Here is a 26317-nt window from a genome sequence, read left to right as displayed (position 1 = left end):
CCAGCTGTGAAACATAATCCTGCCAGCGTGTCCTAGGTTTGCCCCGGGGCCTTGTCCCATCGGGGCATGCCCGGAACACATCACCAGGGAGGCATTTGGGAGGCATTCGGACCAGATGCCCGAGCCACCTCAATTGGCTCCTCTCGATGTGAAGGAGAAGCGGCTCTACTCTGAGCCACTCCCGGATGACAGAGCTCCTCACCCTATCTCTTAGGTTGAGTCCAGCCACCCTACGGAGGAAACTCATTTCAGCCGCTTCTATCCAGGATCTCATTCTTTCGGTCACGACCCAAAGCTCATGACCATAGGTGAAGGTGGGAACATAGATCGACCGGTAATTTGAGAGCTTTGCCTTCTGGCTCAGCTCTCTCTTTACCACGACGGTCCGGTACAGCGACCGCATTACTGCAGACGCTGTGCCGATCCGCCTATCGACCTCACGCTCCAACATTCCCTCACTCGTGAACAATACCCCGAAATACTTGAACTCCTCCATATGGGGCAGAACCTCATTCCCAACCCGGAGGGAGCAATCCACCCTTTTCTGACTGAGAACCATGGCCTCGGATTTGGAGGAGCTCAGTCTCATCCCAGAAGCTTCACACTCGGATGCAAACCGTCCCAGTAAACGCTGAAGGTCACAGCCCAATGAGGCCATCAGGACCACATCGTCTACAAATAGCAGAGACGAGATGCTAAGGCCCATGAACTGAACTCCCTCGACGCCTTGGCTGCGCCTAGAAATTCTGTCCATGAAAATTATGAACAGAATCGTTGACAAAGGGCAGCATTGGTGGAGGCCAACGTTCATGAAACAGGCTCGAATTACTGCTGGCAATGCGAACCAGGCTCCTGCTCTGGTCGTACAAGGACCGAATGGCACGTAGTAGCGCGCCACCAATCCACCCCCCCACAGGACACCACAAGGGACATGGTCAAATGCCTTTTCCAAGTTCACAAAGCACATGTAGACTGGTTGGGCAAACTCCCATGCACCCTCCAGTACCCTCGCAAGGGTGTAGAGCTGGTCCAGTGTTCTGCGACCGGGACGAAAACCACATTGCACCTCCTGTAGCCGACGTTCGACTAACGGTCGTACCCTTCTCTCCAGCACCCCGGGAGGCTGAGGAGTGTGACGCCCCTATAGTTGGAACACCCCCTCTGGTCACCCTTCTTGAAAAAAGGGGCAACCACCTGGGTCTGCCAATCCAGAGGTGCTGTTCCTGACTTCCAAGCAATGTTGAAGAGATGTATCAGCCAAGACAGTCCCTCAACATCTGATCCGATTATTTTAATTGTCTTGCCCATCCCATCCGATCCGGTACCGATCCTTTTTTTCCTTTTTTTAATAATAAGCTTGTGCTACAAACATGAATTTGTGGAATTGATTATGGTTATGAAAATAGCTCTTCAAAGCATTAAAAATAATGCAACCAAAGTATTGCTGAATTTACTTTTTTGTTACACAGCATGACCAACAATATTGTTTAGGCTTTTATAACAAACCTCTGTGAGTCAGTACCTTTATCCAATAAAATATCCAACTAAAGTCCATCCAAAAAAGAAAAAATTGGAAAAAATGGGCGTGCAAAATACTTTTAGGGCAGGGCTAATTATTTGACATGGTTATAGGTCAATTTGTGGTGTGATTTAGAATATATGATTTTTTGTTTTAACAAACTCTCTCTAGCACAATAGTAATTTATTGACGGTCCTTACTATAAACAACCAGCAGTTAGAGCAGCACTTCCTGTGCGAGCAGTGGAAGAGCCAGAAATTTTCCATTGGGTGGCCAAGGTGAGACCATTACTCACATAGGGTGATAATAACTTGATACCTGAAATGTCTAGATGGCCAGTGGGTTGGCCGGAGAGTGACCAAGTGTTGCCACGGCCACCATTGCTCAGCACGCAGCTCCACCACTGAGTGCGAACTGCCCGCACAATAACACAGCAGTCCGGGCACAGTGAGGGGTAACTACGGCTGTAGCTACGGAGCCAAATAGCTGATGTCCAACGTGAAACTAACTTTACCACGGTACACGTGGTACATGGTGGTGCTGCGTTTTCTTGTTCTTGCGGGTGGTGGGAGTCGAGTAGCAACCAGCTTTGATGCGCATTACAACACCTACCACATTGGAGTGTGGCCCAGCGTTACGAAAGTACGATCTCGTGGTGGAAGACGATATCCGATCTTCAAAATACAGCGAACCGGCAGCCCCTAGAAAATACTGTAGGAGTGACACTTTTATACATTCGGCTTCTTTATTTTATAATGTAAAATTAACATCTACATCGACAAATGTAATCGTTAAATCATATTGAATTGTATTGTTTGTACACTGAATTGAATTGTTCTGTTTTTAAAGTATATAATGTTTTAATCGTATCTTAACTCGTGTATCTAGTGTATGGAAGCATTTGCCAAAAAAAGATTCAAATCCCTACTTATTATAGGTAAAAACGTCTTTCTGTCTGCAACTAATTACGATTAATTATGAGTTAACCATGGAGGAAATGCAATTGTCTCCATTAAATATTATTATCGATTGATGTATCTATGACGTATATATATATATATATATATATATTTTTGTGTAGTGCCAATGGAATGTAAACAAAAATGCAACAAAAATGTTGCTGTATGAAAAACTTTAGCTTGTTACACAGCAAATCCTTGGACATAGTGCTTAACAGGAGGACTGGATGGTAATAGTTTCGGTCAGTGAGAATTTAAATCCTGAAAACCAAACCACTTCTGTGGCGTGATGACATTTCCGGAACTTACATATAATTCCTTCCCGGCTGTAATTTGCGTTAAGGACGAGGATAAACAAGGGAAAGTCTTCCAGAGAGGCACACTCCTGCCTAACAAGCTTTAAATTGTTGTCAAAGTGAGGTGGTGCAGCCTACTTCCTGATGTCTGCAGGGAGGAGAGGGGTGGGGGGGATGCTGTCATTAGGAATTTGATGCTGGAATGTTCTTGGAACGCATCAGGATGTTTGGAGGAAAACATCATGGGGAGAGCTTGATCATTAGAGCGCAGATGATGTAGAACGTGTTGAATTTCCTGAATATCTGTATGAATATGAATGAAAATTAAATCATACTGTAAATGGTCTAATTATTAATTAACTAACACCGGGGGTTTATTTAACTAAACCGCAAAGATGACATAGCATTAATTGGAAGAAGGGTATAATTGGAGAGAGGCTGTTTGAAAACGCATCATATACACTCCTGATCAACATCTTAAGACCAGTTGAAAAATTGCTAGAATTTCCATTTTGCACATTTGGATCTTAATGAGGTTTTAAGTAGAGCTACAATATGCAAAAACAAGAAGGGGGATTGAGACAAAAACATTTAGAGCTTGTAATTTAAACAAACAAACAAAAAAATGAAATAGGTTATCACCTCATCAAAAGTTTAAGACCACAGACTATAAAAGCCAAAATCTGCTAAAAATTTTCATTTTCTGTCAGGCATTCACACTGTCATGCCCTCCCGATGGCTAAAGCTAAGAAGCTTTCTCTTTTTGAATGTGGTCGGATTGTGGAGCTGCATAAGCAAGGCCTCTCGCAGCGTGCCATTGCTGCTGAGGTTGGGTGCAGTAAGACAGTCATTCTAAATTTTTTGAAAGATCGTGAGCATTATGGAACAACAAAGTCAAGTGGTAGACCCAAAAAAATCACACCTGCGCTGAGCCAGGAAAAAACTTTTATTCTCTCATGACAAAAAATTTAACCATGACGGTCCAGATGGCTTACAACGTTACTGGCATGACAAGGAGATACCACACGAGCACTAGATCTTCAGGTTGGTGCAGGGCCGTCAAACGGTGGATGCTTACGTGCAGATGTTGCAGCGGGCATCCCTCATGATTTAGGGCCCTCGTCTGTGTGGTAACAGCTGGGTTTTTTGACAGGACAACGCTGCAGTTCGCAATACTCGCTTGACCAAGGACTTCTTCAGGGAGAATAACATCACTCTTTTGGACCATCCTGCATGTTCCCCTCATTTAAATCCCATAGAGAATATTTGGGGATGGATAGCAAGGGAAGTTTATAAACATGGCCATCAGTTCCAGACAGTTGATGCCTTTCGTAAGCCATCTTCACCACGTGGAGCAATGTTCCCACTAGCCTCCTGGAAACACTCGCATCCAGCATGCCTAAACCAATTTTTGAAGTGATTAACAAGAACAGTGGAGCTACTCATTACTGAGTCCTACTGAGAACATTTTTTTGGTCTGGTTTGGAGAGTTTTTTGTTATTTTTTGAGCGATGCCCTTAAAATTTTGATCAGCTGAAAAACAGCCCATTTCAGTTTCATTGTTGTTTTCAATAAATTACTTTTTCAAAGTGCTTTTTGTCTCACTCCCCCTTCTTGCTTTTGCAGATTGTAGCTCTACTTAAAACCTCATTAAGATCCAAATGTGCAAAATGCAAATTCTAGCAATTTTTCAATTGGTCTTAAGATTTTGATCAGGAGTGTACTTCGACTTTAATAACGATTTGGAGTGCATGAGAAAGTGGGGAAAAAATAGTTTAGCTCTCTTTGACCATATGGTCATTTCTTAATAAGTATATTGCACAACACCGCTGGAACAGAACCAATGTTGGGATAGCAGTAAAGAACAAACTGCTCAGCCAGCATTAATACTGCTGATGAGTTCATTGTAAACAACAGGTACGGTAAGTGTAACACGCATGATATTTACACAGCTGAGTCGCAACATTTTAAAACACATGCAGAGGTATGCGTACCACTCGTGATAATTCAAATGCAGCAACTGCCATTATTTGGAGTTAGCAAAAAAACTACATCAGGAGGTTGCCTAGAGCCGTAGCTGTTGATGACATTTTTTGACTTGGTGCTAATTAGGGACCCTGGCGGTTATTTGCTTTTGTAGACAACGCACATGGTGACTACAGATGGTTCGGTGGTGGTGGCTAATTGAATTGAGGTGTTATTTGGTGCATTTACCGTAGTGCCTTTTCTACTATTTGCAGGGTAACAAAGGCAAAACAGGAGTTATCATCGCAGCCTACATGCACTACAGCAAAATCTCAGCAGGGTGAGTGTGCACAGAACATAAAGATACTTTGTCCAAATGAATATTGATCAATATTTTAGTTTACTGTCGCAAGGCGGGAGCATCATTTTGTATTTTGTCCGTCAAAAAATATCAATACTTGTGTACAATGGCTCACTTGTGCCAAGTGGATGTGAAGTGCTGCAACAATTTCCATTGTAACTTTGTAGAGAAGCCATTTGATGAATTGAACCCCGTGGATTTTGCACAGTAACACTGGAATCCTGTGGCCAATACCAGCTGTATCCTCTCCATGTCATTCCTGGCATGAAGAGAGTCTGGTGTGGGACTCATCATGGAAATTATCTGCTGAAAGCCCCTGTGCGTGTGTGTGTGTGTGTGTGTGTGTGTGTGTGTGTGTGTGTGTGTGTGTGTGCGCGTGGGTGCGTGTGTGTGTGTGTTCGCAGGGCGGACCAAGCTCTCAGTACTCTGGCCATGAGGAAATTCTGTGAAGATAAGGTGGCCTCTTCCCTCCAGCCATCACAAAACAGGTAGAGGCCACGGGGTGAGGGATGAAGGGGGTGGGGTTAGGGTGAGTCATTCCCACATCCTTTGTGTCTTTTCTGCATGCTACTTTTTTAACTGTCATCTATTGCACAGTGAACTGCTTGTGTTGTTTCTTATTTTCTGTACATCTATGACGAGAAGAAGCATGGAATAATTTCTGCTCAATGGCTTCCCCTACAGTTGCAAAGTGTAACTTGGTTTTGGGACTGCTGATGTCAAGTGATAAATATGAATGCTGACAAAGACATTTCTGTTTCCTATCAGCTTTCCTTCAGTTTTATTTATCATTATTCTTTCTTAGGTATATCTATTACTTCGGTGGTCTTTTGTCCGGAGCTATCAAGATGAATAGCAGCCCGCTCTTCCTCCACCAAGTTCTCATTCCATCACTACCTAACTTCCAAGGAGAAAGAGGTTTGTTTTCTTGTTCATGTGTCAAAAGTATTGAGAAACACCTCTTAATTGATTAATTAATCAGTCCGAACCTCATTGGTTCTCCTCTAAATATTCATTCTTCAGCTTAACAAGACATTTTGAACACTTTTCGATCTTTCTGGGTCATACTTAGGTGAGATTGGTAAGGAAAAATCACCTTTGGGATGAACTAAAACTGAGTTATGAGGAAGGCCCTCTTTCAGGTCCAACACCAGTGACCTTTGACCTTACAAATGGACAGACATGGGAGTGGAATGGAAGCATTTCCAATAATTATTTACTCATGCTATTATAGAGGTCTTTTATGATGTTTTAAAATGTGTATCTGTATTTCACTTAAGTATGTTTTCCTTTTAGTATTGTACCTGGCTCCATGCTTAACAAACTACATTAAGGACCATCATATCAATTCAACATGTCCAAAAAGGAGTAGGAAGAAGCCAAGTTTATGTAATATTATCCCGTTCTCCATGTCTCAGCAATTACTGGTGTCCCTTCCATTTTTTAATAGGGGGAGAAAAGTAAAAACGACATAAATACATAAGTAAATAAATAGAAAATACATTACAATATTAAAAATAAATAAATACAGGAAAAAGTGATAACTTCTTAAATAATGGTAAATGCATTACACTCCTGAAGCAGCTGATAGGTACCGGCAGGCCAAGCGGCACGCGGCTTCGGCGGTGGTCGAGGCAATAACTCGGGTGTGGGAGGAGTTCGGTGAGGCCATGGAACACGACTTTCGGTCGGCCTCGAATAGGTTCTGGCAAACCGTCCGGCGCCTCAGAAAAGGGAAGCAGTGCCCGGTCCACATTGTTTACAGTGTGGACGGTGGCCTGCTGACCTCGAGTGAGGATAGAGTTGGGCGGTGGAAGGAATACTTTGAGGCCCTTCTCAATCCCACTGACATACCTTCTATGGAGGAAGCAGAGGCTGAGGACAGGAACGCGGACTGTTCCATGACCGTGGCTGAGGTATTTGGGTTAGTCAAAACGCTCCCCAGTGGCAAAGCTCCGGGGGTGGACGAGTTTCGCCCTGAATTCCTCAAGGCTCTGGATGTTGAGGGACTGTCTTGGCTGACACGTCTCTTCAACATTGCGTGGAAGTTGGGAACAGTACCTCTGGATTGGCAGACTGGGGTGGTGGTCCCCCTTTTCAAGAAGAGTGACCAGAGAGTGTGTTCCAACTATAGGGGTATCACACTCCTCAGCCTCCCTGGGAAAGTCTATTCCAGGGTGCTGGAGAGAAGGGTACGACCGTTAGTCGAACCTCGGCTACAGGAGGTGCAATGTGGTTTTCGTCCTGGTCGCGGAACACTGGACCAGCTCTACACCCTTGCAAGGGTCCTGGAGGGTACTTGGGAGTTTGCCCAACCAGTCTACATGTGCTTTGTGGACCTGGAAAAGGCATTCAACCGTGTCCCTCGCAGTGTCCTGTGGGGGGTGCTCCGGGAGTATGGGATTGGTGGCGAGCTACTACGTGCCATTCAGTCCTTGTACAACCGGAGCAGGAGCCTGGTTCGCATTGCCAGCAGTAAGTCAAGCCTGTTTCCGGTGAACGTTGGCCTCCGCCAAGGCTGCCCTTTGTCACCAATTCTGTTCATAATTTTCATGGACAGAATTTCTAGGCGCAGCCAAGGTGTCAAGGGAGTCCAGTTCGGGGGCCTTAGGATCTAATCTCTGCTATTTGCAGACGATGTGGTCCTGATGGCGGATCGGCGCAGCGTCTGCAGTAATGCGGTCGCTGTACCGGACCGTCGTGGTGAAGAGAGAGCTATGTTCCCACCCTCACCTATGGTCATGAGCTTTGGGTCGTGACCGAAAGAATGAGATCCTGGATACAAGCGGCTGAAATGAGTTTTCTTTGTAGGATAGCGGGACTCACCCTAAGAGACAGGGTGAGGAGCTCTGTCATCCGGGAGGAGCTCAGAGTAGAGCCACTGCTCCTTCACATCGAGAGGAGCCAGCTGAGGTGGCTCGGGTATCTCGTCCGGATGCCTCCCGGACGCCTCCCTGGTGAGGTGTTTTGGGCATGCCCAGCCGGGAGAAGGCCCCGGTGAAGACCTAAGACACGCTGGAGGGATTATGTCTCACAGCTGGCCTGGGAACGCCTTGGTGTCCTCCCGGTGGAGCTGGAGGACGTGGTCGGGGACCGGGAAGTCTGGGCTTCCCTACTAACTGCTGCCCCCGCAACCCCGACCCGGATAAGCGGAGGAAAATGAAATGGAATGAATTACACTGAGGATAAATTATATCAGACACCCGCCTGTCGTCCAAAGTCAGCTGGGATAGGCTCCAGCATACCACCGCGACCCTAATGAGGAGAAGCGGTATAGAAAATGGATGGATGGACTACTATTTTTAGCATTCTTTACTGTAAACAACATATGCTTATACTGTTTGTTAAACTGGCTCTTACCGGTACATTGATTTAATAAACCACAAAAATGCTACTGGTGATACTACTACCAGATTGGAAGGACAACCACTTCGCGACAAAATGCAGGAAGATGTTTTCTTCTATTTTTTCACTTTCATTTATAAATGTTACATCATAAAAGAAGACCTGGTTTGATAGCACACAGAGAGAGTACTATTTCACTTGAATACATTTTCATACCTGTACTTTTATTTGTAGTTGAGTAAAATTTCTGTAATTAAGTGTATTTTTACTTGAGTACAATATTTTGGGAGTCTTGCCACCTCGGCTGTAGGCCGTGTATCCCAATACTTCCAGTCCATATTGTGTGTCCTGAGGGTGTGCAGTACTGATGCTGATCCAGGCTCTCCCTGCTGAATCCCAGCAATGTTAACCATATAGAATGTCATCGCTGGTCACATTCAGCGCTCCCACCCACACAAACAGTGTGTTTATCTTTAATCTGATGATAGACTCCATCAGGATAGAAGGATGGCAGTCAGCACATTCCTCCATCTGACTTGATGATGACGATGATGAATACTCCTCTTGTCTCTACAGGTTACTACCCTTTCCTAAAGATCTACCAGTCCATGCAGTTGGTCTACACGTCAGGCATATAGTGAGTGCCTTTTCCCTGTCTAGTCTCCTTGTACTTTATCAACTGTGTGGGGCAAGGCTGCCTTTGCCCCAAGTTAATGAGGAAGCAGCACAGCGACAAGATTAGATTAGACTAGATTTTATCCCAGTTTGTCTTGTGCAAATTTTGCCAAAGAGGCCTGTCATTTTTTTCATATTAAAACACTTCTTTCCAGTGCATATTCTATTTCAGACGGGTGTTTATTTACTCAACTACAGAAAGTATAAGGGTAAGGTGTCTATTTGGAGGGAGGCCCTTTCTTTTTTGTATAACTGCATTGCTCTGTAATACTCTGCGTTGCACATAGCAGCACTTTATCTTTTAACTCGACCACAGCTTTAAAGATGCAATATCTGGTAAGTGGTGTGTGTTTTGTCCGCCCTTCTACTGCACTGCGACCCATGATGTTATAGTAAAGGTGAATACAGCCACCTGGTCTCTTGATGGGGCGTGGGTCATCTAGTTGACGCATCTACCGTTTAATTGATGGACAGCATCTGTTAGAGTGGAGGCCGTAATTTGAGACCATTGGTGAGTTTTATGTTAAATATAAAGTAGTGTTCATTTGCAAAATCCATCCATCCTTTTTCTATGCCGCTTATCTTCACTGGGGTTGCGGGTATGCTGTCCCAGCTGACTTTGGGCGAGAGATGGGATACAACCTAGTCTGGTTGCCAGCCAATCTCAGGGCACATATAGACAAACAAGCATTCACACTCACATTCATACCTATGGACAATTTAGAGTCGCCAATTAACCTAAGCTGCTTGTTTTTGGAATGTGGAGAAAACCCACACACGGGAAGAACATACAAACTCCACACATAGATGCCCAACGGAGATTCGAACCCAGATCTTCCTGATGTCCTGACTGTGTGGCCAACATGCTAACCACTGGGCGGTCCTCATTTGCAAAATATTGTGCATAAATACATTTATCTGAATGTTCCTGCCCACTCTCCCTGACTTGTATGTGCTCTCTGTGTGGTGTACAGTGACCTACAAGGAAGCGGGGGAAGGCGACTTTGCGTGACCATCGAGCCAGCGCTGCTACTTAAAGGTGACATCATGGTGAGTGGCAGGAAATGACAGAGGAGCCCAGATGATATCGTGACTTTATCGGAAACAAATTAACTAGAAAGGGCAGTCTGTGGAGCCATGTCAATGCCAGTGGATAATGCTCTGTCATGCAGTTTGTGCTTTATCTCTGTTAAGAAAGTGTATAAAACACTGCTGTGCATTTTCACACTTTTACCCCGCTCTCTGCTGCCCCCTGCAGGTCAAATGCTATCACAGGCGAGCCCAGACTGCTGACAGGGACAATGTGTTCAGGCTGCAGTTCCACACCTGCACCATTCATGGAGCCCAGCTCTGGTTTGGCAAAGGAGAACTAGACGGAGCTTGCACAGGTATATTTACACGACCTGGGAAAATTATTAGGAACATGTGGAAGATAGCTGTTTGTACAAGGGCAAACTCAAGTGTGTTTTATGTAGTCAATTATTATTGTAATCTCACTGTGATGAAAATGTTATACTATACCTGTACAGCACAATAGCTACTCCACATGCTGCATATCGGTGTATCTTAGCATGTACTGCAATGGTCACCAACCTTTTTGAGACTAAGATCCCTGGTCTTGGCCGTGAACCTGCGCAAGATCTACCCCGTATGTAGTGTATATATACAGTATATATATATCATATATGTATATGTACACACAGAAATATATATATTGATTTTATTGTTATTGGTTGTTGGTGTCAACATTTCAGCTTTTTGTCATTGTGTCTTTTGTTCTATTTTTACAATTTTTGCTGCTTTTTAAAATGTTATTTTATTACTGCAGTGATGCAGTGACAAATGGTACGTGTATGGCCCCCCGAGCCGCAGTTTGGCCATCTCTACTTTTGTGGATCTTTGTCAGGGTCGGGCATGTGGCATGGGCTCTATGAGCAAACTTCAACTCGCTTTGTTGGCTCAGTGCCATGGGCGAGCAAGCGGGTTGAGGTGAGAGAGACTGGTCAGGTCAATGTGTTATAATAGTTAGCCCTAACGAGCCACAGCTCGAAAAATTTTTTGGGAGGTGCACATCTGTGGAGTTATATTAATTTTGAGGTAGCCTTAATTTTAAGGTAGCAAAGGCAGAGCCATTTTAACGTGCAATAACTACTGATGTGTGCACAAGCACGCACTGTCACTCGCTCTCTCTCCCTCGATTAACTTGCGAGGCGATCTGGTGTAAATACGCTGATACCTCCGGCGAGGCACACGGGCGTGTTCAGTGGTCAAAATGCGTGCCTGTGGGTCACTCTCCGTGAGGGGAGGGCATGGTGCAAAAATACATTTTTTTCCTAATATTCTCGCGATCGACCGGCAAAGTCTCAAAGGTCGACCAGTAGCTCGCGATCGACGAGTTGGTGACCCCTGATGTACTGTATGTGTTTTCCTGTTTTTCCCCCCCAAGATGAGCGTTTTCCGTCTGACGCCACCGTGGAGTTTGTCTTTTCCACTGGACCTGAGAAGATCAAAGGTTGGTGCACAAACCAAGTAGCTGAGCTGGAACCTCAAAGATTGTTGTGATGCGATGCAGATCAAATCGGATTTTCCAATTCCTCTTTATGCCGAGTTATTATACGTCTCCACCGCAACTCCTCCTTACAGTGCATGTATTGTTTGACTTAATCAATATCACGTCTGCTGTCTGGTAACTAAAGCCACATTTCAACTTTAAATGTGGTATGACTTCTGTAGGCGGGTTGGTGATGGCTGTGCTACCTGTGTAAATAGTATGACATCATAGAAATGTAACACAGCACAGTAAACAAAAAAGACAGCAATAGTGATCATCATCATTTGATGTTCTCTCAATCAAAGAACTGCAGTTGTCCAGTTCCGCCCCAGTCACGTACGTCCTGCGGTTGATTGGTGATCAGTATAGCCACCTTTTTTTCCCTAAATCAGCTGGGATAGGATCCGACCCATGTTGGATACCGATATCTTTGAAGCTGCAGCTAGTAGTTTTTATTTGATTAACTCAATATTAAGACCAATGTTACACAAGTGTTTTGTCTCTCCACAGGTCGCGAGTACCACAAAAACGACCCGGCTGTCACGGTGGATTACAACACTGCAGACCCAGTAGTTCGCTGGGATTCTTACGAGAACTTCAACCAGAGATACCAGGACAGTCTTGAGGGTAACATGTCATAGTGTCTCAGTTCCGCTTCTAAAATGCGTGCCAAAACAAATCAATGCATGACTATGTCTCTATTTACGTCACAGATATCGACCACACAAGAGGCCCTCTAGATGGGAGTCTTTACGCTCAGATAAAGAAGCGCCGGGGTCCAAGTTCTGGTTCTCTCTCTTCGACCAATGGGAGCAGCCCTGGAGTGGAGGATCGATCTGACCACTTCCTCCCACAAGGTTCCGACTCTGCTCTTTCCGCCCATTCCAGCCCTTTCAACCAATCATTCATCCACCCAGATCACCACGAAGAGCCTATACGTCCACCGCCTCCAACCAGACAAGAGCGAGAGGAGCTTGAGCGTCTTCTCGGAGGCATAGAGGGAAGCAGGGATGCAGAGCGGGAGACGGCCATCTTAGATGATGGCGATTCCTCACCCTCAGAACGGAATGGGACACCAAGGCTTAGTCGGTCTTGTTCCTGCCGGGACGGATACCGGTCCCAACGATGTGCGGAACCCGGGTGTGACCGCACTCTCCTCATGCCGAATGGTTACTGCCTTGATCGGGCACCCGGCACCAACGGGCACCACGGGGCAACTCTTTCTCCCATCCCAAACTCAGCTGCTCCCCCCTCACACATGGACCTGTGCCAGCACTACAGTCCACATCCACATCACTCCCTCCCACCTCCAGATCTAGTGTGGGATCGACAGAGCAGCCAACACTTCCTGCACCGCTCTTGCTCCGAAGCGCCCTCGTCACGTCACCACTGCGCCTACCCTCCTCTCGACCCCCATAGCCACCCCCATCACCACCCTCTGTCCGCATCTGCTCGCCTCTGCTGCCGAGAGGATGACTATGGCCCCTACCATCGTCTTCTTCCGCCTCAAAGCCAGCACCATCCGCACCCCAAGTCCACTGCCAACCCACCCTACCACGACATAATGATAATGGACAGCGTGCCTCCCCCTGGCTGCCCGTGCAGGGACTGCAGCATCAGGAGAGAAGATGCGGCGGCCTATCATGGCTTGAGGCTCGATCGTGGCGACGGCTTCCAGTGGGACAGAGAGGGGGAGCTTCAGCAAAGGGAGATGGGGCGCCGAAGAGCCCGGGAGGCAGAGTTAGCGCGAGGAGGCTCGGAGATCCACTGGGAGAGGCGAGGCCGAGAGTTGTCCCTCCCTTGGGAGCAAGACAGGGAGGCGGAGCTTCAGTGGGAAAGGGAGAGGGAGGCAGACTACTGGCACAGGAGGGACCCCATAACCTCCTACGGCACACAGAGTCACAATCATCCTGCCTTTACCTTTGACCCCTTGCCATCCTGCCACCCTGGGTATCCTGAGGCGTCGCATTCTCATGCTCATTCCCACCTTGACCTCAAGTACAGCAATAGCAGCAGCAGCTACCAGACGCCCCGACATGGATGTCATGGATGCTCGCCTTACCAGCCATCGCCGTCCGAGAGCAGGGGCTATGCCTCGGGCTACCAGTCCGAGTCCACTTCGCCGCTGCCTACCGCTTCATCCGTGACGGGGCCCTGTAGCCATAGCAACGGCTCATCTGAGCATAATCACAACTACCACCGTCACCCTCCAGACGTGCCGCAGTCATACGTCTCTGACTCACACACTGGTAAGACGCGCAAACAAAACATTCCTTTTATGCTGTGACTAAATGTTGTGGTTTGTTCACTTCCTCTTATAGATGGCCTTCGGAACTCTGGTGAAAGCATCGGCTGGAGGGACCACATTACCAACGGTTCCTTCAAGAGGGCCCACAGAGATGGCCACGGTGCTTATTCCACCCCGTCGGACATGTCTGGACCGTCCACTCCCGTCCACACTAGCAGTCCTCCAAGCACACAGGAAAGGTATCTCATGGTTTTAAGCTATGTCCACACAAACATGGATATTTAAGAAATATATTTATTTTTATATGTGGCCAAGAGCTTTGGAAGAAAACGTCCAGGGTGAAGATTTTCAAAAAGTTTTTACATGGATGTGTAAAATGGAGCCTTTTGGCTTGAATCAGAAGAAACATGCGACATTATCCCAAGTATTTATCCCAAGAACTACTGATGATGTGTTGCAAGTAATCCTGCTAACCAATAAGTAATAAACGGAACACATGGGTGAGAGACAGGAAGTGTAACTGCCTCATGATCTATTCCTTAAACAAATACAGTGGAGCCCAGCGTTCGGCTAGCGGCAGTCATGGCCAGAGATAGTGCCAAGGAGAAGTCAGAGTTTCAAACCCCTCTTCTGTCCTTCTTGATTTTTATCCATATTTGTCTGGACATGGCAGAGATTGTTAACAAGCTCATGGATTTTGAATAGAAGATTCTAAAAGCTGTTGTTGGTCCAATTATTTTGTCCTTGATGTAGAATGGAATGACAAAACAGTAATTTTCATGTCTCCATTGCAGTCCCAGTCCAGGACGAGAACATGACATCCGTAAAACAGTCATCAGCAGTGACTCCATGGCATCCCAACCTCATGATGGACACTATTCCTCTGATAACGGTGTCCAGCAGTCCACGGAAACGCCATTAATAAGCAGAACTGACTTGTCATCCTCCCCACATGCAGGCAAAGCGTCACACTCAGAATCCGACAGCCACTGCACTGCACCAACTGTCCCGTCCCCGACAACACAACAGCAGCACTGTAGCTACGAGCCGCCATCATCAACACACAGCACTTGTTTGGATGCTGTTGCCTCACCTTCATCGAACCACCACACCCAACCTCCCACTCTGGAAACCCCTCACCCATCAGAGGCTGCTGCTCTGCCGTCCTCTGCGACACAGGCAGTATGTCACCCTCCAAGCCAGACTCAAACCACCAACGCACAGGTCAATGGATGTTCTTCCCCACCCCCAGAAGCTCCCAAAATGTCCAGCAGCCCCGATTCTACAAGTGCACCTATATCTCCAACTTCAGCATCATCTTCCATCCAAGCTGCATCCAGCAGCATGGATGGCTCCCCTGTTTCTGGTAGCCCAGTTCCTGGTTTTGCCACACTGGGTAGGAGGCTAATGATGAGCGGCTCGGACCTCCACCATTCCACCCACACCCCTCACCACCACTATGCAGGCATGGAGCACAATCCTACTATGGACAGCAACAAGAAGCACTATTACTCCTCTGCTCATCCTCTGCAGCTCCACCCATCATCCAGTTCCAGCTACTCTACAATCTCCATCCCACTTCCTCACCCTCAGCCACCCCTGCCGGAAAAGAGACACCCACCCATGCAGCCTGGCTCACCAAGTGATAGGGCAGAGGCTGCGAAACCAGCCATGAGCACGTCAAGCAACACTCAGCATCAGCACCACGTCACCTTCTCGCCCACCGTAGGGGAAATTGCACCCCCTGAGAGTGATGTAGGGTCTGAGGAGCCTGAGAATGGGAATAGAGTCAGTGTGAAGTTTGTCCAGGATAGTTCGAGGTTCTGGTACAAGCCTGGCATCTCCAGGGAACAAGGTAAAGGAGGATATTCTGTGTTTTATAATGAAACACTTCCATTGGAAATAGGAATAATCTGTTCCAGTGTCAATACAAAACCTTCATTAACTTCACAAGCATTTTTTAAAAATAACTATTTGAATCTTCATATTGTTGATGAGGGTTTCAATTAAAATGTTATTGGGAGGTTTTTTTCACAAAAATTGTTGTTGAAATATAAATTGTATAACTTTAGAGAATCCACTCAAATGTTATGTTCATTCCCTAACTCTAAAAAGAGCATCTATGCTGCAACACACGGTTACACCATTCATATCCCTAAAATATTGCTTTTGTTTCACCGTAGCAATCGCTGCTTTGAAGGGGAGAGACCCTGGAACTTTCCTGATCCGGGATAGTAATTCCTTTCAGGGGGCGTATGGGCTAGCACTGAAGGTGGTCACACCTCCTCCTAATGTCCACAACCACAGCAGCAAAGGTGAAAAAAAAAGTACTAGTGCTAGTAGATCTCATTGAGTAAGATAATGCCTGCATGTTAACCGTATTTCTGTGCTGCTACAGTGGGTGACCCTCTGGAACATTTGGTGAGACACTTCCTCATTGAAACAGGACCTCGAGGAGTCAAGATTAAAGGGTGTCAGAATGAGCCGTACTTTGGTAAGACATTATCATGTCTAATGTCCATCTACCACCAACGTAGGCCTTGGTGGTCTACAAAAGCAAATAACTGCTGCGGTCTGTAATTCACGTCGTGTCAGAAAATATTGGCATTAGCATCTGTGGCTGTAGGCAACTTCCTGATTATTTTTTTTAAATAATTCCAAAAGATGGCAGTAGCTGCATTGGAAGTACAGTATCATGAGTGGGTATCACATACCTCTACATGTCCTTGAAAGTGTTACTACTCAAATGTTGTGAAACTCATGAGTGTTTATGACACTGTTTATGTGCATTCATAGGAAGTCTGTCTGCATTAGTCTATCAGCACTCCATCACGGCCATCTCTTTGCCCTGTGCACTGAAGATCCTCGAAAAAGGTCAGCAGTCCTTAATAGTTTAATGTAGTAATCGTTATACGATGTGCACTTTTGTCTGAGTTAACGTCATTGTGGTTTCCATGTTGTCAGATCTGATCGGAGATGTGCAGGATGTTCAGCCGGTGAGTAACCTTAGCACCGCAGCTGACCTCCTCAAGCAAGGAGCAGGTGAGTCCACTCTCTAGTCACTATTTTTGCTCTGACATAGGCTGGGAGGTCTGTCATCTCATCGTCCATTTTAACTACTCATCAATCCTCAGCCTGTAACGTCCTCTACCTGAACTCTGTGGAAACGGAGTCTCTGACTGGGCCTCAGGCCATCGCCAAGGCAACAGATGCTACACTGGGCCGCAGCCCTCACCCCTCTGCCACAGTAGTCCAGTTCAAGGTGACATCACAGGGAATCACACTGACGGACAGCCAGCGCAGGTACCACATACCACAGCACCTTTAACTAGATCATATATACTACTCAGTTTTAACAGCCGAGCCCTAGGTGGCGGAAGCGGACATTACAAACTGCCAAATATACAAAATTGCCAAAGAAAATGTAAAAATAATAATTGTAGTTTGAAGAGTCAGATTCATGTCAAAATGTAATGTTTTACCTTAAGTACTTCCTAGATACAGATATACTTCACATATACAGTAGAGTCCTCCGTCCCAGAGTTAACAGCGAATGGTGAAAAAACACAAGTAACTGAGACGCCCATAAAATCCATTGGGGATCCAGTGGGGCTCCACTGTATTTATATTAAAAACACAAAGAAAGCAATTTATGATTAAAAATAAGTGACAACGCATTTTACATTGAAGCTGTTATTAAGTGTATTACTGGAACTTCATTGCCCCATTGAACAGCTTAGAGGATGTCTGGTGGGATACGTTGTAATTTTCTATTATGTCATATTATACTTTCATCATGTTAGTTAATGTCTAATGCGCATTGTCGTCATGTCCTCATATGTCTTCTTCTAGGGTTTTCTTCCGCAGACATTACCCAGTGAACAGTGTAACCTTCAGCAGCGTTGACCCCAACGACAGGAGGTACAGACAGTAGACCACCCAAAAGACTGTTTGGAACTGCAGATGGAGCTAGAACTAACCTAAAATCAGCACCCTGGATCACTTGGCTGCATCTGTTGCTGTGATCTTGGCATGGTTGTTTGTGTATGTTAGATGTATGAGATGCACGATAGAGAGAACCAGCATTTGTGTGTGTGTTTGTGTGAGAGAGCATGCTGGCTGCAGCTGCCTGAGCCTGCTCTTTCTTTCTCTTTTGAATAGGTGGACTAACTCAGACAACACCACTGTTAAGTAAGTGCTCTGTTGTTTGTTAGCAGGTATGACAATGCATGTGGTAGATATAATGAGACCAGAGTTATATGGAAAAAAGTTTTGGGATACCAGTTTCTCAATACTTTTGCCCATTTTGGTGTATTCCAGCAGCAGTTGCATGGCATCAAAACTGTATGCCTGGCAAAATTATTAAATATTAGAAATAATAATGTCACATAGTAACTTGTGTGACATTTTCACCAAGTGCTAACATTCCTCTCTCCTCCTCATCTCCATTGAAGAGTTTTTGGTTTTGTCGCCAAGAAGCCAGGCAGCTTGGCTGAGAACGTCTGCCACCTTTTTGCCGAGCTGGACCCTGAACAACCTGCCGCAGCCATCGTGAACTTCATCAACAAGGTCATGTTGTCGCAGCGGCGGTAGACGTCACAGCAATTGTGCTACGATTGCCGTGTTAGCAGCTAATGTGACAGTTTTTAGACCCGGTAGGAATGTTACATCTTTTAAGGCGCCACATCATCCTACACTGACGTGTATCACAAAGCTGCTTGTCTATTACATCGCCATGGTAACACAAAGCATGAAGCTGATAACCTGCTGCTGTGGTGCAGGTTGAGTTCAAAAGATCACGTCAAAATCTGTCAGTAGTACTGGCTAAGTTCACATTCCTGCGTAACCCTAGGATCCTTGGCACAGGGCCACAGGTTAAAATGCGTCATAAAATACCAAAATGCAGTAGAACCTCTAAATCAAATGCCCAAGATGTATACTTTGGAGTGTTCTGGTAAAATATAGCTCTAAAGGCACAGAAGCACTTAGTAGTTCAAGCTTCACAGCATGCATCGTAACCCCCCACAGTTCAGCAAGCAAAGCATTAACTTTGTGCACTTTGCTTGTTCTTGTTTGTTTTTTTTGCCATACTTATCCCAAAAGAAGGAGCAATCTCATCCAGGGGTGTTAGGAGAAAAATAATGTGACGGTAGGAAGTGAATAATGTGCTAGGAAGTTATGTTTTCCTAATAGTTTTTACTATTTACTATATGTGGTTAACTTCTTACTCTCACTTGTGCGACAGTTAGGAATGTTAAAAAACCGACATACATCAGTTGAATTTAGGAGATAATTGTTTTTACGAATTGTTAACTTTTTTGTTGTTTCTTTTTACACTTAAAACTAAAGAATTGCCTGTGTCTGTTCATAAAGGTTCTTTCTTGGTGACATTTTCACCCTGAAAGTAACTATGTCTAATTCCAGTAATTCTGCAGGAAATAATATAAATACGGTTGGATTGATTACGTTTGACCAAAGAGGTTCTACTGTAAAACTAGACACATTCTTAATTGGATCATTTTGCTTAATTTTATTTGATTAATTGCCCATCCCTCTTGAAATCACATTTTTCAGCACTTTGGAGAGTCCGACAATCCATAGATGGAAAATAGAATTGAAAAAAAAGAAATAAAGAATACATTTAGTGAAGCAGCTTTGTGATTCCACCTGCATAGGATGATGCTTAAATAACCAGCTGGGTTAGTGCATTTGTCGAATCACAAACTATGTTAACACATCATAACTGACAGTAAACAAGACCAAAGACTATTATTATGTTGTTTAGTTTCTCACTACCCATGCAGGATGTGTGTTTCCATCACCAAGTCCACTTGTGTAACACGTCACACTTGAACATTAACGACAATCCTGTTTCTCGCCACTCATACACTGTTCATGACAGCAAATGGAGATTCTAGTGAGCGCAAACAGTCATGTTAACTTCTTTTAACCAAGTGCGTGTGTGTATGTGTGTGTGTGGGCAGGAGGCGATTTGAAAGTATTCAGGGGAGTGTCGCTGTTAATTAAACGGAACGTAAGTGAAACGAGTGGGAAAAGGCGACGTGAGGAAAGGCGTACAGTGTTATTGTACAGTTATTTTAGTGACTTTTTCCACACGCTTTTGTGTACAAGTCAAACGGCGGCCAAAAAAATGTATTTAACCAAAGATGAAGCACTCTTTGTATGAATTAATAAGCTTTTTATCCAACTATATTTTTGTACTTAACTCCTCCTTGTATCTCTGCTACGCATTTATTTTAGTGAGAAAACACTATGTTTATTACAGCAGTAATATATTGTGGTATTTGTATTTACCTCTATATTATGTAGTAATATATTTTCACATGCAGCTATAGGACCATGTATGAGACATACAGTAAAAAGGAAACTGTTTTGTTCAAAAAGGATATTCTGCTATTTTGTATGCAAAAAAAAAAATAAGGAAGAATAGAATAAAGTGATAATGATGTGGTACCTTACATGCTTGTCATTCATGGCATATTGTAACAAGTTTATTCACAGTTCCTTTAGTGCTTACTGAAGAGAAACAGATATTTATTATTTTAAAAAATGAAAAAAATCCACCAATCCAATTATTATTATTATTTTTTTTTACAAAGAACAAAATCATCTAGAAATCTATACAGTGGTACTGCAAGGGTGTGCATTTCATGTGACATCCTAATAAGTAACAAGTCATTCACGCTACATTCAAGATACAATCCAAAAAGAGTTGAAATGCACTTATGAGGCAGAAGTATAGCTTCACATCATCATCTATATAAAATACGCTTCATTAGTTGTGCATCAGTAAAAAAAAAAACAAGCATTTTGTGCTAGAAATGCTTTCATATAGCTACTTAAACAACACAGCAGTTTGTACCAAGGCACTTTTGTCCCACTTTTGTCCATGTCGTTGCAGCCCTGCAGTGTAAATACATGCTGGAATCTGTGCAGAGTTAAATAAAGCCCACAAAAAATATTCCCTGAAAGGGATAGTTCAGATTTTTTTTAACATGAAGTTGTATGACATCCCCATCAACATTGTAGTCCATTAACAGCGACTTACCCCCCACTGGGTCTCCTAAGTCCTGTTCTAGTTAGATTTCTGTAGTTCAGCAACTAAGCGGAACTACGTTCTTCATTACAGAAGTCTGACCAGAACTGGACTTAGAGTCTCCTAATTCACGGTTAATGTGCTAGAATGCTGATGGGGATGGGGATACAACTTCATGTAATAAATCCAAACATCCCTCTAAAGAGCATATCTTTGGAAAAGACTCATGTCCATTTCAACATGTGGAATGCATGTACTTTGTCAGAGGTGTGAGAACTCTTTACCAAAATCTTAAAAAAACTAAAAGCCTAACATAGCTTTAATGAGATTCAAAAGCCGACCTTCTTTAGTAAGCTGCTCCATTCAAGACCACAGTCATGGGTGATCCATCCCGTCCTAAAGGTGGCTGTGGGCTGAGAAGGGATACTGCTGGTGCTGCGTGGCCTGCTGGTACGTGCTGTTGGAACCGCAGTCAATGTAGCGATATGCTTCCAGGCTGTTCTGGGACGTTCGTACCATGTGTGAGGTTTTCACTGAGGTTCTGCAAAAGACGGGCAGAGTACAGTGTTGACAAAAGGGAAGAGCCACAAACTGGGCTTTCCCACTAATGTACCATAATACTGTATTTACCCCATGATATTTTTCCTCAGAGAAAAAAAAGTCAAAAAAAGACAGGTCATCTTTTATGTGGGGGTGGGGGCTATAGATTTACACATGCACGCCAGTAGGTGGCGCCAAATAACTTGCGCAAGCAATTCAGCGCTGTTCTTCCTGTCACACACCAGTGATCTGAAGTGATGCAGCTGTGACACAGAGACCGTCTGGATAAAAAGGTATCTAAAAAGAGTGGGCCGTCTTATAATCGGGTATATGCGGTACATTAGCTTCACATAATGAATAATAAACATAATGATCCCCCAGTGAACTACAGTCCAACCACTGAAGTCGAATGCCCCCTGAAGTCGTACAATTTGGAAGTTCAACCCACAATTTCAGGTCATGCTACCAAGAATATTAAGAATTGTCACCACAACCGGTATTTTGCTAATTCTTTGGCTCTTTTGAGTGAGGATACCAGTGATTAGAAAGAAGAAAAATGTGATGACAACCGTAGTAGAACTGGAGGAGAAACTTATTACAACGCAGGAAAGTGGTGCACGCTCAGGCTGGGTTGGCAATAAAAGATGCAACTTACTCTTAACTTTTCATCACAGTTAAGGGCGAGCACGCAACTTCTTTTGTTTTTTTGAATAGGGTGTCACAAGATCTCGCAAGATGTGACAAGATTTCTCATTCAGAAAAAAAACGGTCTTGTGGGCACTTTGCCTGACATGACAATAAATAAATTAATCGCACAACAAATAATAACTCAATAATTTTGCCCGCCGCAATATATTGCCATGTGCATGGAAGAAGAGGAAGAGTGTTCACTCTGTGCATTGGTTTCAGCACCTTGGCACAGTTGTTCCATAGACCAACAGCATGAACAGAGTGAGCGCTTTTGTCTGTCAAAGTCTCTTTGTCTCGGTGGGTGGAGGCGGGGCCAGTAGCATACCCACAGAGTGCAGAAGAGTGTAGCCTTGTGAGGAGCTATGCAAAGTAATGTAGTATAAATTGAATTAGTAGTTGGCAATATATTGTCTTTTTTTATTGTACTTTTCTTACAAATGTTAAAATTTCGTCTCAACCTCATAGACCCAATCTCATGTCTCGTCTTGTGAATTGAGCGTCTTGTGACACCGCTATGTTTTAATAAACAGTTCTTTTTCAACCTGTGTGAGTTAAGAATGTGATTTATTATAGTGACAATTTGACCCCGGAATGGATTATTTTCATTTCCATTATTTTCTATGGGAAAAATGTATCCTAAATCCAAACAAATCGCAAGTGTATTTGTTGACATGTTAAGGTTGTACCGCAGAGTTGTTGGAAGTAAAAGTGGGTTACAGGCTGATGTTGATGCAGTAGAAATGAATGGACATCAGCATTGTGGCCTCAGACCATTTAAGACTAATTGTGATCATAGTAACCCAAAAGAACATAGAGCACTTACTTTAAGATAACTGATATTAAAAACATGAATGTAAAGCGATACTTACTGCATAAAAACAAGAATGTTGTGGACCTTGATGCTGGGCATGGTGCAGAAGGCACTGAAAAAGACAAAGGAGACAAATTACATATTAATCTAGACTTTTGATGAGACGCGATCCCTTTTGCATAGTACTGTTCAAATTCTAGTGTTTGTTTTTGCAAATACTGATTGATCAGAATTGACTTGGGAGAAAAAAAAAAATCAAACAGAATAATTTTAAATATTTCAAAGGAGACATTTTACAGCTCGTTTAAAGACCCGGTGTTCCTCGAATGAAGAAAGGGGCAAAAGTGAAGCCAATGCAGTAATGCATTCTATTGTATTTTATTAGATTCATGTAAGTACCTTTCGACCCGTTCATGCAAAACAGAGAAAGCTCTCTTTGGACTTTTTTTTGTCTGCTTGACACTTACTAGACGTACGGCGCACTTCTGTCAATCTCCACGCTGACCGTGTAGTTCACCTGTGCGACATTGAAGAACAGCAAATTAAGCTAGCACACGGATATGATGAGATAACGTCTCCAGTGACGAACAACACCTACCTGGCTCTGACTGAGGGGCAAGATGGTGGTAGCGTTGTTGAGCTGATGCGTCCCAATCACCTTCTTCATGTAGAGCACCTGACAGGTGACGCTCTGCACTCGCACTGAGAAGAAGTTGGGGTTGCTGAAGTTGAGCGTACTCTGATGGGGTGGGGTGGGGGGGGGGGGTGTAAATAAAATTTGAATCACAGTAGTAGGGGTAGACCTGGAGAAAAAAAGGGTGGTGGAGCATGTACCGTCAGGTTCATTTGGACCTTGTAGTTGGCATGGTCGAAGCGCACCGTAACCGCCCGTGTCCCGTCATCTACCACAACGACCGAGCGGGGAAAGAGGAAGAAGGCCACCAGCACGGAGGCCAGGAAACACAGCACGACCGACAGAACCACGTAGAGCTTCCTGGGGGAGAGACGACGAAGGCTTTACGGTACATTATTAGTGCACTGACACAATTGTTTTGTGTGAACTGGTGACTTACGTTCTTTGAGGCTGCAGCCTTTGATCGCTGTATGGGATCAATGCAACCAGCTCATTGACTTGCTCTGTTGGGCAAAGATGACAGATCACAGACATGCTGTTTACATGGCCAGGCTACAAAACCTAATTTGTTCTTTTTTTTTAAATTTAAGTCGAACCTCCAAATTCCAACACCATAAAGGTTACACAGATTGACATTTTCTCAAGAAATATGCCTTAAAAGTTCCTTTTTCTTTGGTATGTAAGTTTTTTGTATGACAGCATCAAAGAAGGGTACAAAGAAGGGTGTGATTATAGCCATAGAACCAGAAATGGAACTTATTGTGATAGCGTAGTAGTAGCATAACATCAAAAGAGGTACATGTGTCTTTCCGGTGTTGATGTGTCAGTCGGAAACGAAACAGCTCTTCGAGGCGGCTCTTTCAAGTGAATTTTCTTCCTCATCTTTATTTCTTTCTTTTAAAAGCTGTACATGATTAGTGAAAATGTGTGGTGCCTGTATGCATGGACATTGCATGTTCTGGTGAATTTGGCTTATTTGAGAATATTAAATATATAATTAACAACTTTTTTTTCACGTTCCCCTGCACAGTAATAAAGGATAGTTTTGTGGACGTGTGTAAAACACTGTCACTTGTTTTTTTGTTGTTTTTTTAAACACATTACAGTACTGTATTTTGACAACGATAATATTAAAGGTGATGGTCGTCGTTTAGTAATAGTAATTTAACGTTTGACAACTGTATCAACACGGAACTACATTAGTAACGTTTTTATTTTATTTTTCAGACTGAACATTTGCTACATGCTAATACTAATTAACTTCCAAGTATTACCTGAGGGTATACGTCCACTCCCTTGACAAGTCGGGCATGTTATGCTGTCTCTGCCGGTAAACTCCACGTAGGGGAACTGGGCGATGTCTTCCCGCCTGACAAGCCCGTCCAAAGAGTCATCATTATCCGAGTCTTTCTCGTCGCCTCGCCGCCTGGAGCTCGACCTCTCCGGCAAGAGCGACAGCCTGCTCTCGCTGCGAAACAACACGCTCCCCATGGCGGCCGGCTAGGACCCTTTCACCCAGACCAGTTTATTTGTCCGGTTGACTACTGTGCGTCTATAGGTGGGTTAAGGAAAACCATATTTGTTAGTCTCCAAAAACAACACGTGTTCTGGTCTTACTTCATAGGAGGATACTAACAGCCAACCACGGCATATAATCACTTTTAACTTGTCCACTAACTCGGAAGTTAATAATCAGCATATGTTTACCTCCGGAGTTTATCTTTATGTTGCCGTCGTGTCAACTCTGTGCATTTGCACGTTTGGAATCCATTGCTGTTTTGACTTGCTGACGAATCCAATTTGTGACGTCTTGTTTTTGTGCCAGTCAAGTACGCGAGAAAACACGTATTCAGTCTAGTCATGACGGTGTTCTTTCTTCCCGGAACAAGCTTTTTCTGTTGTTGTGTTACATTACAAATAAATACATGCATCTTACTAGCCTACACCGGTACTAGCATAGACGTATATGTTTATGATTATACATAGACATACAGTATGAGCCGTACGGCAACGTCGCCGCCATATTGGATGTGTCAAGTCTGCGCTGGAAATGAATACAAGTAAATGTACTTATTTAATAAAGCGCCTTTCTACAAACAAATTTAAGTTAATGCCTCTCGTTTATACACTCACACACGCACGACTAATAGAAACAGTTAGACACCAAAACCAATGTATTTGATCTTCTCAGCTGTCTAAGATATGAACTTTATTGATCCCACACAGCTATAGAGCACAAAGTAGTGCCGAAAAACGTTACACACACACATATATATATATATATACACAGGGTCAGGCAAAATGATCTGACACATTTGTAGGTTAAATAAAAGGCAAATAAAGTAAAGAAACAAGAAAGTGTTTTTATTTTTTTAAAGTACATATAATACCATTCTGTTTCATCATGTTTTAAAAATTAAATCAGTCAAATGGGATCCATTATTGTCCACACACTCAGTGCGGATCCAGTAGCTCTGAAGTTGGTAACCCATAAGAAGATGGTGTTTCGAGCTGGTACGGGATTATATCTACCAAGATTGAAGTGCAAACGGAACGCTCGTTGTGTTGCAGTTACAGATTTGTTTGTTTTGATAAACGTTTCCACAATGAAAGCACGATGCTCACCAGTCCGATTCATGGCAGCAACTGAAAAAGAAACGAAAAAC

The 26317-nt window shown here is 44.1% G+C and overlaps 2 protein-coding genes across 7 annotated transcripts in view; one reads left to right on the top strand and one right to left on the bottom strand.

Annotated features, from left to right (window-relative positions):
* The window catches only part of tns2a (tensin 2a), a 79362-nt gene extending 55608 nt beyond the window's left edge, over positions 1–23754 (top strand). For 4 of the 6 annotated variants that reach the window (XM_054782075.1, XM_054782000.1, XM_054782332.1 and 1 more), the window contains exons 10-28: positions 5015–5079; positions 5505–5588; positions 5906–6018; positions 9022–9082; positions 10095–10170; positions 10379–10508; positions 11567–11632; positions 12182–12298; positions 12385–13920; positions 13993–14158; positions 14714–15774; positions 16103–16234; positions 16318–16413; positions 16716–16793; positions 16884–16961; positions 17054–17222; positions 17772–17840; positions 18081–18110; positions 18374–23754. In XM_054782075.1, coding sequence (XP_054638050.1) covers positions 5015–5079; positions 5505–5588; positions 5906–6018; positions 9022–9082; positions 10095–10170; positions 10379–10508; positions 11567–11632; positions 12182–12298; positions 12385–13920; positions 13993–14158; positions 14714–15774; positions 16103–16234; positions 16318–16413; positions 16716–16793; positions 16884–16961; positions 17054–17222; positions 17772–17840; positions 18081–18110; positions 18374–18512 — 4266 coding nt within the window. In that variant the 3' untranslated portion in view covers positions 18513–23754. The remainder of the gene's footprint in view (positions 1–5014; positions 5080–5504; positions 5589–5905; positions 6019–9021; positions 9083–10094; positions 10171–10378; positions 10509–11566; positions 11633–12181; positions 12299–12384; positions 13921–13992; positions 14159–14713; positions 15775–16102; positions 16235–16317; positions 16414–16715; positions 16794–16883; positions 16962–17053; positions 17223–17771; positions 17841–18080; positions 18111–18373) is intronic. The other 2 variants (XM_054782229.1, XM_054782144.1) reach the window with 2 other exon arrangements.
* Positions 19662–25601, bottom strand: tmem106c (transmembrane protein 106C). Its single transcript, XM_054782551.1, has 8 exons — positions 25359–25601; positions 24926–25203; positions 24091–24154; positions 23852–24011; positions 23616–23756; positions 23485–23534; positions 23076–23129; positions 19662–21517 (listed from the first exon to the last, which is right to left on the bottom strand). The coding sequence occupies exons 2-8, from the start codon at positions 25140–25142 to the stop codon at positions 21373–21375; spliced, it is 831 nt and encodes a 276-aa protein (XP_054638526.1). The 5' UTR covers positions 25143–25203; positions 25359–25601; the 3' UTR covers positions 19662–21372.
* Between the last annotated feature and the right edge of the window lie 716 nt (positions 25602–26317).

This window comes from Dunckerocampus dactyliophorus, chromosome 1 (assembly GCF_027744805.1).
Source record: "Dunckerocampus dactyliophorus isolate RoL2022-P2 chromosome 1, RoL_Ddac_1.1, whole genome shotgun sequence".
Lineage (NCBI taxonomy): Eukaryota > Metazoa > Chordata > Actinopteri > Syngnathiformes > Syngnathidae > Dunckerocampus > Dunckerocampus dactyliophorus.
The sequence above is the reverse complement of the archived record's forward strand: the minus strand, read 5'-3'. Positions and strand labels throughout refer to the sequence as shown.

What these genes read in the sequence shown, in the direction of transcription:
- tmem106c (XM_054782551.1), bottom strand. Translation starts at nt 25,142, where the DNA reads ATGGGGAGCGTGTTGTTTCGCAGCGAGAGCAGGCTGTCGCTCTTGCCG. An exon ending in AGGCTGCAGCCTCAAAGAAC is followed by an intron (nt 24,012 to 24,090) that starts GTAAGTCACCAG and finishes TCTCTCCCCCAG; the next exon opens with GAAGCTCTACGTGGTTCTGT. An exon ending in AGAAGTGCGCCGTACGTCTA is followed by an intron (nt 23,130 to 23,484) that starts GTAAGTGTCAAG and finishes TGTCTTTTTCAG; the next exon opens with TGCCTTCTGCACCATGCCCA.